At 37.4% G+C, this 12,862-nt stretch overlaps 1 protein-coding gene across 1 annotated transcript; it reads left to right on the plus strand.

Moving 5' to 3' along the window:
* The first annotated feature begins 11,849 nt into the window (after positions 1 to 11,849).
* On the plus strand, positions 11,850 to 12,503 carry LOC138337543 (secreted RxLR effector protein 161-like). The gene has a single exon (XM_069287460.1). The coding sequence runs from the start codon at positions 11,850 to 11,852 to the stop codon at positions 12,501 to 12,503; it is 654 nt and encodes a 217-aa protein (XP_069143561.1).
* The last annotated feature ends 359 nt before the right edge of the window (positions 12,504 to 12,862 follow it).

Consider the following 12,862-nt stretch of genomic DNA (forward strand, 5'->3'; position numbering starts at 1 on the left):
ACGATTCGCATCAGTCCAACGCCCGTTGACCTGGCTACTCTCTCCTCGTGGCTAAAAAGTGAAGAAATCAACGTGGATCTGGAGAGCAAACTTCTTCTCCGAGAAACCGCTGTTATGGAGCCGGCCACCGCCCTCATCGCAAGCCAGAACTATCACGGGGGGCGTGATGGCGGCCGGCAGGGGAGCCGCGATGGCTACAGCAGAAACAGCGGAGGCCGCGGGCGCGGCGGTCGGCAGGGCAGTCGTCTGCCGTACGACGGTCAGCAGCACGACAGCAACAACAGCCTACACTCCTTCGGCAGCGGCGGACAGTCATCTTCCAGCGGCGGGCAGGGCACTTACGAGCGGGATCATCCAACTTGTCAAATCTGTCAGAAAACAGGACAAATCGCTGTTCGTTGCTGGTTTCGGTATGAGGAGAACCGAAATAGTGATAACCGTGCCAATTATGCATCTCAAGCCGGCCCTTCCTCTGAATGACTGTTGGATACTGGGGCCAACATGCACGTTACTTCTGATCTATCCAAGCTTAACGCTCCAAATCCATATCATGGCTCCAATGGTATTACTGTTGGCAACGGTGAGTCCCTTAATATTTCTCACACTGGCACGGGTACCATTAAAAACCCCACCGCTATCTTTCACCTAGGTAACCTTACCCATGTCCCTTCTATTAAAACCAATCTCCTTTCAGTTCACCAATTCACAAAAGACAATAATTGCTCACTCTTGTTCACCTCTAATGATTTTCAGATCCTAGACAATACTACCAAGAGGGTGATTTTTCAGGGCCCCTGTGAGCATGGTCTGTACGTTCTTCCTGGCACAAGTTCGTCTGCCTACCCAGTTTCAAAAAGCGCACCTGTGGCTCCGGTGGCTCTTTTGGCTGATGGTCACAGTCTGTTGTGGCACAGTCGTCTTGGTCACCCGTCTACTCAAATAATAAATTCATTAATGTCTCAATTAGGTTTTTCTTCCATTCATGTAAACAATTATGACTCCTGTTCAATTGCTAAATCTCATAAATTACCTTTTACTTTATCTGAGAAGCGTACAACTGCACCTTTTCAACTTATTCATTCTGACCTATGGGGTCCTACTGTTGTTCCTTCATTTACAGGTTTTCGCTATTATATTTGTTTTGTGGATGATTTTACAAAATACACTTGGTTGTACCCACTAAAACACAAATCACAGGCATACACCACTTTTGTCACTTTTGAAAAAATGGTCAAAACACAATTCAATACTCATGTTAAACTTTTTCGAAGTGACAATGGAAAGGAATATGTAATAACATCTTTGGCCAGTTTTTGCAATCCCTGGGAATTATACATCAAACCTCCTGTCCATACACTCCCGAACAGAATGGGGTGGCTGAACGTAAGCATCACCATCTCATTGAAACGGTGGTTACTCTTCTACATCAATCTCATCTCCCTGTCTCCTTTTGGGTAGAAGCTCTAGCCCTCGCAAACTACCTCATTAACAGAATGCCCAGTCACAGCCTCTCCAACAAATCACCCTATCAACTCCTTTACCAAGAACTTCCCAATTATACCAACCTCCGCGTCTTTGGGTGTCTTGCCTACCCTTGGCTACGCCCTCATATTACTCACAAATTACAACCCCGATCCCGTCCTTGTATTTTTTTGGGCTATCATCCTACCTCCAAGGGTTATCGCTGTCTTGACCCACAAACTCATAAAGTCTACATATCTCGTCATGTCAAATTTGTCGAAAATGAGTTTTCCTACGAGTCTATTTCCTCCTCCACAAATACATCATTCATTGGCGTTCTTCCCCTTTTTCCAGCATACTCATAGGGTCCCTCACCACCTTCCCCCACACCTCCACCCACTACCCAACCACCCCTCATCACCCCTTCGACCGTCACCCACAATACACCCGCAACCACCACCCACACTCACAACCAACCCGAACCACCCATACCCACAACATCTCCAGCCCGATCCGTTTTGGGTCCTTCTCGGCCACCCACGAATCATCACCGCCCGTGCCACCCCCTAATACTCATCCCATGTTAATCCGTGGCAAAGCCGGTATCTTTAAACCCAAAATCTTTCAGGTTACCATACTACCAAATACACCCTTTCCCGATAGTGAACCAACAACCTACTCTGTTGCCTCAAAAAATGCTTATTGGCGTCATGCTATGGATGACGAGTTTAAGGCTTTGACTAATCAGAAAACTTGGGTTCTTGTACCTAAGACCCATGGGCGGCACCCAATGGGCTGTAAATGGGTGTACAAAATTATTCACAATGCAGATGGCAGTATTTCCAGGTACAAGGCTCGTTTGGTTGCTAAAGGCTACAATCAGGAGTATGGGCTTGATTACTCCGAGACATTCAGTCCTGTTATTCAGCAGGAAACCATTCGCCTGGTACTGTCACTCGTCGTGCGCAACAATTGGCTCATCAATCAGTTGGATGTTTCTAATGCTTTTCTTCATGGCATGCTTGATGAAACTATCTACATGACGCAACCACCGGGCTATGTTGATCCCCGCTTCCCTCAACATGTTTGCAAACTCCAGAAGTCTCTGTATGGGCTTAAGCAAGCCCCCCGTGCTTGGTACACACGTCTGAAAACGTTCCTCCAGGTACTTGGCTTCACATGTTGCGTACACGACACGAGTCTGTTTACTGGACATTCAGCACACGATACAGTCATTCTTCTTGTCTATGTAGATGATATCATTATTACAAGCTCTACTGCAGCTCTCATTCAGGATGTCACTCGTGCTATGCATACTACCTTCAAAATAAAGGACCTTGGCCCGTTACATTATTTTCTGGGAATGGAGGTTTCTCGGACAGGCAGCGGCTTGTTTCTTCATCAGTCAAAATATGCTCGAGATCTGTTGCAGAAAGCTGGATTGAAAAAATGCACCAGTCAACCAACACCGATGGGAGTCTCTTCGTCTGCGAATGGAGCCGACACCCCCTTTGCCGATATCACCCACTTCCGCAGCCTCATTGGGGCTCTACAGTATCTGGCCATTACCCGTCCTGACATCCAGTTTACTATAAAACCGAGTTGCTCAGCGCATGCATCAACCAAGTGAACATGATTACCATTGTCTAAAACGCATTCTCATGTACATTTTTGGCACTCTTGGTCGTGGTTTACTCATTCGACCCGGGGACTTGGAGCTTCGGGGTTTCTCAGATTCAGATTGGGCGAATGATAAAAATGACAGAAAATCTACATCGGGGTTTCTCGTTTTTTTGGGGACGAACCTGATCTCCTGGTGTACAAAAAAACAACCCAAGGTCTCTCGGTCCTCGACTGAAGCTGAATACCGCGCCCTTGCTCTTCTCGCTGCTGAGACCATGTGGGTCACATATATTCTTCGCGAACTCTGCGCCACTCACACTGTTCCTGCTCTCTATTGTGACAACAAATCAACCATCTGTGTGGCCAAGAACTCCGTCCTACACACCAGAATGAAGCATGTTGATACCGATTATCTCTTTGTTCTCGATGAAGTTCAGGGCGGCACCATGACTGTGCAGTATATACCCACTGAAGAACAACCGGCTGATATTCTCACCAAGCCTCTCCCGAGCCGACATCACGATTACCTCAATTCCAAGCTTCCGTTCGCTTCCGCTCAGCTCAGCTTGAGGGGGGATAATAACAGATAGTATTAAATAAATAGTATTAAATAATATTAGTATTTACTGTGTACTAATCCTAGTCCTATTAGGATTAGTACTCCTTAATCCTAGTCCTATTAGGATTAGTACTCCTTCCTATATCTCCTATATATATCTCCCATGTATTCCCTTATTAGGTTAACAGTTCAATACAATCAATACTCCTTCAATGAAAAGTACTATAAATTGCAATTTTTTGCATATCAATATGATGAGAAAAAATACATCTGAAAACGTTAATCAAAATTCTTATAATTTGACTTTAAAAGTAGAAATCATAACAATTAAAAATAAATAGAGAAAGTAGTGTTATTTTCATATAAAAAAAAATTAAAAATAATTTTAACACAAAGTAACAATTTTAACAGATATAATATAACAAAGACTAAATTATATTCTCCATTAGTAGATATATATTACATATATGGATATGGATTTCTTTTTTCCCTTTCAATCCTTCGTGTCATATATATTTTTTGTTAAAGTCTCTATTCCAAAAATCCATAGATTTTTCCAAGTAACTTCCTTTTATATGATTTTTGAATCTATTTCGTAAAATTTTAATATTTTTACTCACCATAATAATATCATAATTGATTAGTGTATATGTGATCAGCGTAGAATATATGATCAAACAATCTCAAACGCTTTCTCTCTTCATGTTTTCAATATCTATTACTTGTGAGTTAGGACATATATAAATTTGTAATTTTATTTAATTTTATATGATCACATATTTACCTTAATATTTGTATTTCTACAACACTCATGATTATACAAATACTAAAGTTAAGTCTAACCCTCAATAATTGAAGATGATCATCTTATATTGGAATACTTTTGTCCCTTGGTATAAAATGATTCCAAAAGACAACATAAATGGTGCTAAATATTCCCAGTCTTTATTAATTTACCCATACCTTAATTAAATGCCTAAATTTTATTATATCTTCATTTTAAGCGAATCGAAATTGACTACATAAACTTTTACTGTGAACGTTGCTCCATCAAAATTCGTTTTAACTCGATATTACAAGAAAAAGAAAATTAAAACTGTTATTTTAACACTAGAAGTTCACTCACCTTAAACTCAAGAAGAAAAGTTACTACTAATTAAAGCCTTCCATAAAATTAATCAATTAATTTAGGAAAAAAAAGTACCTAAGTACATAACTTATATTACTATATTTCTAAAATTTTCTACTATTTGAAAAAATCACAAAAATTCCTGTTATACGCGATATATCAGTCGAATATATCATTTTACACCATGTAACGGTCGAATACATATCTTTACGATGTATCGGGATGTACACAATAATGTATTGAGACATACACAATGTATCGAAACTTTACTTTACGTGAAATATCCGGCATATGTATTACTTTACGCGATATATTGATCGGAGACATTTGCGCGAACGCTACATCGATCGAATACACCACTTTACGTGATGCATCAAAACGTACGCAATGTATCGAAACATTGATTGATGTATCTGAAATTGAAACACGATATATCAGAATTTTGAAGAATGTATCCAGAAAATATTTTGAGATGTATCCGAATTCCACTAAATTTAAAAAGATTTTTATAAGTTAAAATATATAAATAATATAATATATTTAACTTTTAACACTATAAAATTTATATTAATTTATGATGAATTCTCAAGATATAAAATATTTTGTCTTCAATTATCAACCAAATTTCAAAAGGAGGACATCTTTTGATGCCATTTATGGTGGGACTAAAACAGATTCCCCTCTCACTGTCACATCCCACATCTATATGCTGATGCAAACATCTAACTACCAATTTTTATTAAAAAATAAGTCTTTTCAACAAATCAAAAACTCAAATAAATTTGGATTGGATTTGTTTTTCTTAAATCTGATTTCAGATTAATTGATTTAGGTATTTTGAATTTTTGATTTTGAGTCTATGAAAAATGAATATAAATCCTAATAAAATATTCGTGTAAAATTATCTGTAAAATTTCTCATTCTTAACACAATCATCAAAATATATCGTTCGTTTAAATAATGAAATCATTCTCTAAGAAATTTCTAATATGAGCAAAGTAAAATCATGTCTAAATTAATCATAGATTTAGTTTTGGTTAATCCAGCTCAATTTAGTTCAGATAACCTTTGATTTTGGGTGAAAAAGTGATCTGTTAAATTGAATAATGATATGTTGTATAGTTGATCTTAACTCACTTGATTTTTGCGAGTAATTAACCTTTTAGACGAGTCAAATTAAGTTGCACTTTGATCTATTATTTAGTCCATTTTAACTCATTCAAATTTAGTATGACTTATTATATTTTATCCATTTAAATTCAACTTAATTCATCCGACCATTGAACACATTTACACTTGATTTTAAATATCCGACCATTGAACACATTTACACTTGATTTTAAATATACTCTGGCACTAACAAATGAGAAGAATTTTGAGTATAACACTAACGACAAATCATCGTGATTAAAAGAAATTCAAGTGAACTTTAGAGAGATTAAAACATAAAACATTTTCACTATAACAACTTCATATTGATCTTAGGTCACACAACTAGCTAGGCCCCATTTAATAATATGCATATGAAAATGTGTAACCATATTCTATGATTAGCATCTCATATTGCTTTTTAATTTGAGCTTCTTGTAATACTATGATTGGAAGAGAAAAAGGTACTAAAGAGATGCCCCAAAACAAAATTTCCATAAGTTGCTTTATCACGAAAGATATCATTAACCATGAGCTGTTGTAGTACGATAGATAAAATCTCTTCAAGTCTTTACGTTTCTAATATAAACAAAAATATATGTTAGAATATGCTTCTTCCATAAGTAACTTTTTTATAATATCAATTTAGAAATTCAATACAAATATCGAATACGTAACAAAATATCGAGAATAAAAAAGTAATCATGAAAGATACCACGTATGGCTTTCAGTGTCAAATAGTGTACTTTAGGTTCCTTCGTGCAATTGACACTTACTATATATATATAACCTTTTCATATATTGAAAGTGACAAATAATAATGTAAGTCCACAAAGTAACAAAATTGTTCAATTAACTCAGTAATAAAGCCACAGTGTAAGGGTGAAATATTTTTATTTTACTAAACTATAGTTTAATAATCACAAATTATTGCCTCTCTAACCCCCCCTTTCCCTCCTTTATTGAGTTGTATAGTAAATTATTGTTTAAAGATCCAACGTTGTTAACTATAACAGGTCGTTATGATTGTTTGCACAATGTTTCAACTCTATTATGATGTCTTTTGATTTCCATATTTAAGATTTGAAACTTAAATTGTCTTTTTTACATGACATTTTGGTTAAATAAAGATGTTAAAGTATTTATAAGGTTTATACTCATATGACATATAAAATATTTTATCTTGTCATATCAAAATTATTTTATTAATAAATATAGTTGAGTGAGTTTGGAAGCAGTGGCGGATCCAGGATTTAAAGGTTGTACTGGCAGGACTCGAACACTCGCCAGTGGCTTCACGCGCCTCTTATTGCAGAGGTTTTAAATCAGCTCACCCACAGTTGCTTTTGTTCTATGAGTGCTCATTTAAATTATAATAACATATGTATCATATTTTCTATATATATATACAAAAAATTTCGAAAATCAATGGGTGCTCGAGCACCCCCGTCTGGCTTACTGGGTCCGCCCCTGTTTGGAAGATATAAGTTTTACGTTGGGTATTTTATATTAATTCAAGAGTATAATTAAAAAGAAGTTTTTTTGTAAAGTTTTAAACCAAATAACAAGATTAGATAGAAAGTAATGTACCAATCACATGTTCATCAAGCGTCTATTTATGTTTTCTTTTCACTATTAGAATAGAGGTTTTTTCTACTGCAAATTAGTGAATAATTTTCACTCATTTTTTCTGAACTAGGAAGATTCATGGTGGAAAACATATTTTTTACTAAAATACTAGGACACTTTCTAATTTTTTTCATGTTAAAACAATACTATTTTTTCTTTTCTTATCGATTTAATCATCATAACCATGAAAATGACAAAAGGCAAAAAATTAATTAGTCAAAAAAATTAATTAGAAAATAGAATTGCTTTTAAAATAATGTTTCGTCTTTTCAACTCTATATATACACATGTATTATATAGCTAGGCTAGACAAAATTGAGTGCAAATCGCATGAATAAAGGGATTTGGAGCTTTTTACATGGTAAAATTGTCTTGATAAACATGTGTGCTTGGTAGGAAGGAAAAATGTTTTTTTAAAAAACTTTTCTCATGTTTGGTGGGGTTAAATGATTTGAAAAATATTTTCGTAATGATTGGTTTTCGTCGTTACAGGACAGCAAATGGAGAAAAATTTTGGATCGAAAACTTTTTCCTAGTAACTTGAAATTTCCCAATCTAGTTCAATTATGGACGAAATCGATGTCAGTAAAGTCTAGAAAAATCTGATAACAATTGGGTGATCTAATTATGGTACTATCATATGAGTAGATAGCTAAGATGTTAAGAAATCCATACGACTTTACGGAATTGAATTCGGGCGAGTAGGACTCCCCGAAACCGTTGAGTTAGTTTTTCTTCAGTTTTAGTTTACTTCAACAAAGACCTATCTTCAGGGTTGGAACAAGTCAATTTCTATTTCCTTTTTTTCTGTCAGTAGTGGAGTTAGTTGAGTCATGTCCTGTATTTTCGTTTTTCTTTAACTTTCATGTATTTCCTATAAAAAGGCATTGGAACCTATGAATAAAGGTAGATTATTCTGGTGCATTTGCTAAGTCTCAAACTTACAGTTCACATTTGGTATCAGAGCCAGAGCAAACAGAGTGATCTAAGAGAAAGAAAATGAGCGACGACAAAACACTCACCAAGATTCCACAATTTGATGGTCACTATGACCACTGGAGTGAACTGATGGAAAATCTCTTACGTGCCAAGGGTCTGTGGAGTCTAGTGGATGAGGGTTACGACGAACCGGCAGAAGGATTTGAAATGACAGCAGCAGAGAAGAAGAGTCTTGATGAGATCAAGATGAAGGACCATCAAGTGAAGCACTACCTGTTCCAGGCAATTGATCGGGTTGTGTTTATAGATCTTGAATCGCAAAACATCCAAGATCATTTGGGATTCGATGAAGAAAAAGTTTGGAGGCAACGAAAGGGTGAAGCGATCTCTTCTCCAAACCTTAAGAAGAGATTTTGAGGTTCTTGAAATGAAGAATGAAGAGAGCATTGATGATTACTTTGGAAGAGTAATGTCTGTCTCCAACAAGATGAGAAGCAACGGAGAAGACATGACAGATTCAAAGATTGTTGAGAAAATACTTCGAACTCTGACTGACAAATTCACATATGTAGTGGTGTCTATCGAGGAGTCAAAAGACATAGAAAGAATGACGATTGACGAACTGCAAAGCTCTCTGTCTGTACATGAAAAAAATTTAAGAAGATCAGTCATGAAGAAGATGATCAGGCTCTAAATGTTAGAGGCAGAGGCAGAGGATCATACAGAGGCCGAGGCAGGGACAGAGGGCGCTCATTCGACAAAGCAACAATCGAGTGTTACAACTGCCATAATCTTGGACATTTCCAATATGAATGTCCAAATGGGAATAGTGGAGCAAATTTTGCAGAGATCGAAGAAAAGGATGAAGTTCTTCTCATGACATATGTGGAGCTTCAAGGTGCTCGAAGAAGAGATGTGTAGTTCGTGGACTCTGGATGTTCAAACCATATGTGTGGAGAAAGAGGTATATTCTCAAGTTTAGACACTAGCTTCACACATAATGTTAAGTTTGGGAACAATCACAAACTGATGGTTGGTGGGAAAGGAGTGGTAAAAATAATGCTTAAAGGAATAAACTATGTGATCAACGATGTGTATTATATTCCGGAATTGAAGAACAACCTGCTGAGTGTTGGACAACTTCAAGAAAGGGGTCTAGATGTGCTATTCAAAGGAGGAGATCGGAACACATGCAACATCTTTCATCCCTCGAGAGGAAAGATAGCAGAATCTGTTATGAGTGCTAATAGAATGTTTATCTTGCTAGGTGAATCAAATGACAAAACAAAAGAGGAGAAATGCTTGCAGGTTGATATCTCAGACGAGGCAGAGCTGTGGCACCATCGATATGGGCATCTCAGCTACAAGGGACTTCACACATTATGCAGTAAAGAGATGGTTGTGGGATTACCTGAAATTGGAGATGTGAAAACCACCTGTGAGGCATGTGTCAAAGGGAAACACCATCGTGTTCCATTTCCGAAGCAGATCAAGTGGAGAGCCACTGAAAGATTGCAGCTTATTCACTCTGATCTCTGTGGTCCGATCAATCCACCATCAAACAGTCAAATAAGGTACTTGATAAGCTTCATTGACGATTTCTCAAGAAAAACATGGATATATTTTGTGCTAGAAAAATCAAAAGCATTTCATCAGTTCAAGACATTCAAAGCATTTGTGGAAAAGCAAACTAGATTGTTCATCAAATGTCTAAGAACAGATAGAGGAGGAGAATACAACTCAAATGAGTTCAAGGAATTCTGTAGAGAGCATGGAATCAAATGACAGCTGACCACAGCCTTCACACCCCAGCAGAATGGCGTTGCTGAACGCAAAAACCATACAATCATGAACATGGTGAGAGCAGCTTTGTTAGAGAAGGATGTACCAAGAGTTTTCTGGCCAGATGCTGTGCAATGGGTGAATCATTTTCTTAATAGATCTCCTACACTCATTGTAAGAGACATGACCCCAGAAGAAGCATGGAGTGGAAGAAAATCATCAGTCGAACACTTTAGGGTTTTTGGATGTATTGGTTATGTTCATATCCCAGATGTTAAAAGAAGCAAGCTTGATGATAAAAGCGTGAAGTGTGTCCTATTAGGTTTCAGCAGTGAATCCAAGGCTTTTAAGATGTTCGATCCAGTGGAGAAAAGAATTCGCATTAGCCGAGATGTGATATTTGAGGAAGATAAGAAGTGGAATTGGGAAGCTGTTGGTTATTCTGGTGAAGAAAGCATTGAACTCGAGTGGGAAAATAATTATGAAAGTGTTGAGGAAGCTGAAGAAACAAAAGAATACACTGATGATGTTCTTTCACCAAATAATCCATCAATTGGAGAAATGATAACAACAACTAGCAGGGTGAGAAAACCACCAATATGGTATGCAGATTATACCACAGGAGAAGGGCTATTAGATATAGAGAAAGAAGTAAACATGGCTAGAGTCGAGACTGAAACTCTATCTTTCATGATCATATCAGATCCAACCAGTTTTCAAGAAGCCATCAGACATCAGAGTTGGAAACAAGCGATGGATGCTGAAATACAGTCCATCGAACGGAACCACACATGGTCACTAACTACACTTCCCGTTGGAGCCAAGGCCATTGGGGTTAAGTGGATTTACAACACCAAATTAAATGAACTGGGAGAGATAGACAAGTTCAAAGCTCGGCTGGTTGCAAAAGGATATGCTCAAGAGTACGGAGTATATTACACAGAGGTATTCGCACCAGTGGATCGAATGGATACAGTAAGGATGATCATTGCTATAGCAGCACAAAGAGGATGGGGAATCTATCAGCTAGATGTCAAATCTGCTTTCTTACATGGTGAGCTGAAAAAAGATGTATTTGTAGAGCAGCCACAAGGTTATGAAGTAGCAGGGAAGAAGGACATGGTTTATAAGATACATAAGGCCCTTTACGGACTAAAACAAGCACCCAGAGCTTGGTTCAGTCGCATTGAGGCTTATATCGTCAAGGAAGGTTTTGTAAGCAGCTCTAGTGAACAAACATTATTCATCAAGCAAAAAGGAAGTAAAATCATAATTGTGAGCATTTATGTTGATGATTTATTGTTCACTAGTAATGATGAGGAGTTGTTGAATGAGTTTAAGCGCTCCATGAAGGATGAATTCGACATGACTGATTTGGGGAAGATGAGATATTTTCTTGGCATTGAAGTGATACAGAAGGCCGATGGCATCTTTATATGTCAAAGAAAATATGTTGCTGAGCTGATCGAGAGGTTTGGGATGCAGAATTACAACTTTGTTTGCAATCCGATAGTCCCTGGATAGAAGGTTGGCCGGGATGAAGCTGGTGTGAAGGTCGACTCAACACTATATAAGCAAATGGTGGGCAGCTTAATGTATCTCACAGCCACACGACCTGACTTGATGTTCGTGGTAAGTCTTATTAGTCGTTTTATGGAAAATTCTACTGAGTTGCACTTTGGTACTGCAAAAAGAATCATGAGGTATGTGAAGGGAACTCTGGAATTTGGAATATGGTATCAACGTGAAGGAAAAAGTGAACTCTTAGGCTACACCGACAGTGATTATGCGGGGGATGTGGATGACAGTAGGAGCACTTCAGGATATGTTTTCTTAATGAGTGGAGGAGCTGTGGCATGGTCCTCAAGGAAGCAACCAATCGTCACTCTGTCAGCTACTGAAGCAGAGTATGTAGCAGCATCTACATGTGCCTGTCAAGCCATCTGGATGAAAAGAATATTGAAAGAAATCGGGCATGAACAAGATGAAGAGATGGTTCTGTTTTGTGACAACACATCCACTATCAAGTTGTCAAAAAATGTTGTCATGCACGGAAAGTCAAAGCACATAAGGGTTCGATATCATTTTCTCAGAGAATTGGCAAATGAAGGTGTTGTTAAATTGGTCTATTGTAGCACTGAAGAGCAGCTGACAAACATAATGACAAAGCCTTTGAAGATGGCATCATTTCAAAGAATCAGAGAAGCATTTGGGATAAAAATTGTGAATTGAAACTCTTGATTGAGTTCAGTTCAAGGGAGGGAGTGTTGAGTTAGTTTTTCTTCAGTTTTAGTTTACTTCAACAAAGACCTATTCTTCAGGGTTGAAACAAGTCAATTTCTATTTCCTATTTTTCTGTCAGTAGTGGAGTTAGTTGAGTCATGTCCTGTATTTTCGTTTTTCTTTAACTTTCATGTATTTCCTATAAAAAGGCATTGGAACCTATAAATAAAGGTAGATTATTCTGGTGCATTTGCTAAGTCTCAAACTTACAGTTCACAGAAACTAATCTTAACTAAAGTGAACAAGTAGTTTATGAGTGTCATTAGTTGATCGTGTGTTGTGAAATGGGAGCTTTAAAATTCTTTATT

This window comes from Solanum lycopersicum, chromosome 7 (assembly GCF_036512215.1).
Source record: "Solanum lycopersicum chromosome 7, SLM_r2.1".
In the NCBI taxonomy this organism is placed as follows: Eukaryota; Viridiplantae; Streptophyta; class Magnoliopsida; order Solanales; family Solanaceae; genus Solanum; species Solanum lycopersicum.

Excerpts from the sequence above, each read along its gene's own strand:
- LOC138337543 (XM_069287460.1), top strand. The coding sequence starts at position 11,850 with ATGGTGGGCAGCTTAATGTATCTCACAGCCACACGACCTGACTTGATG.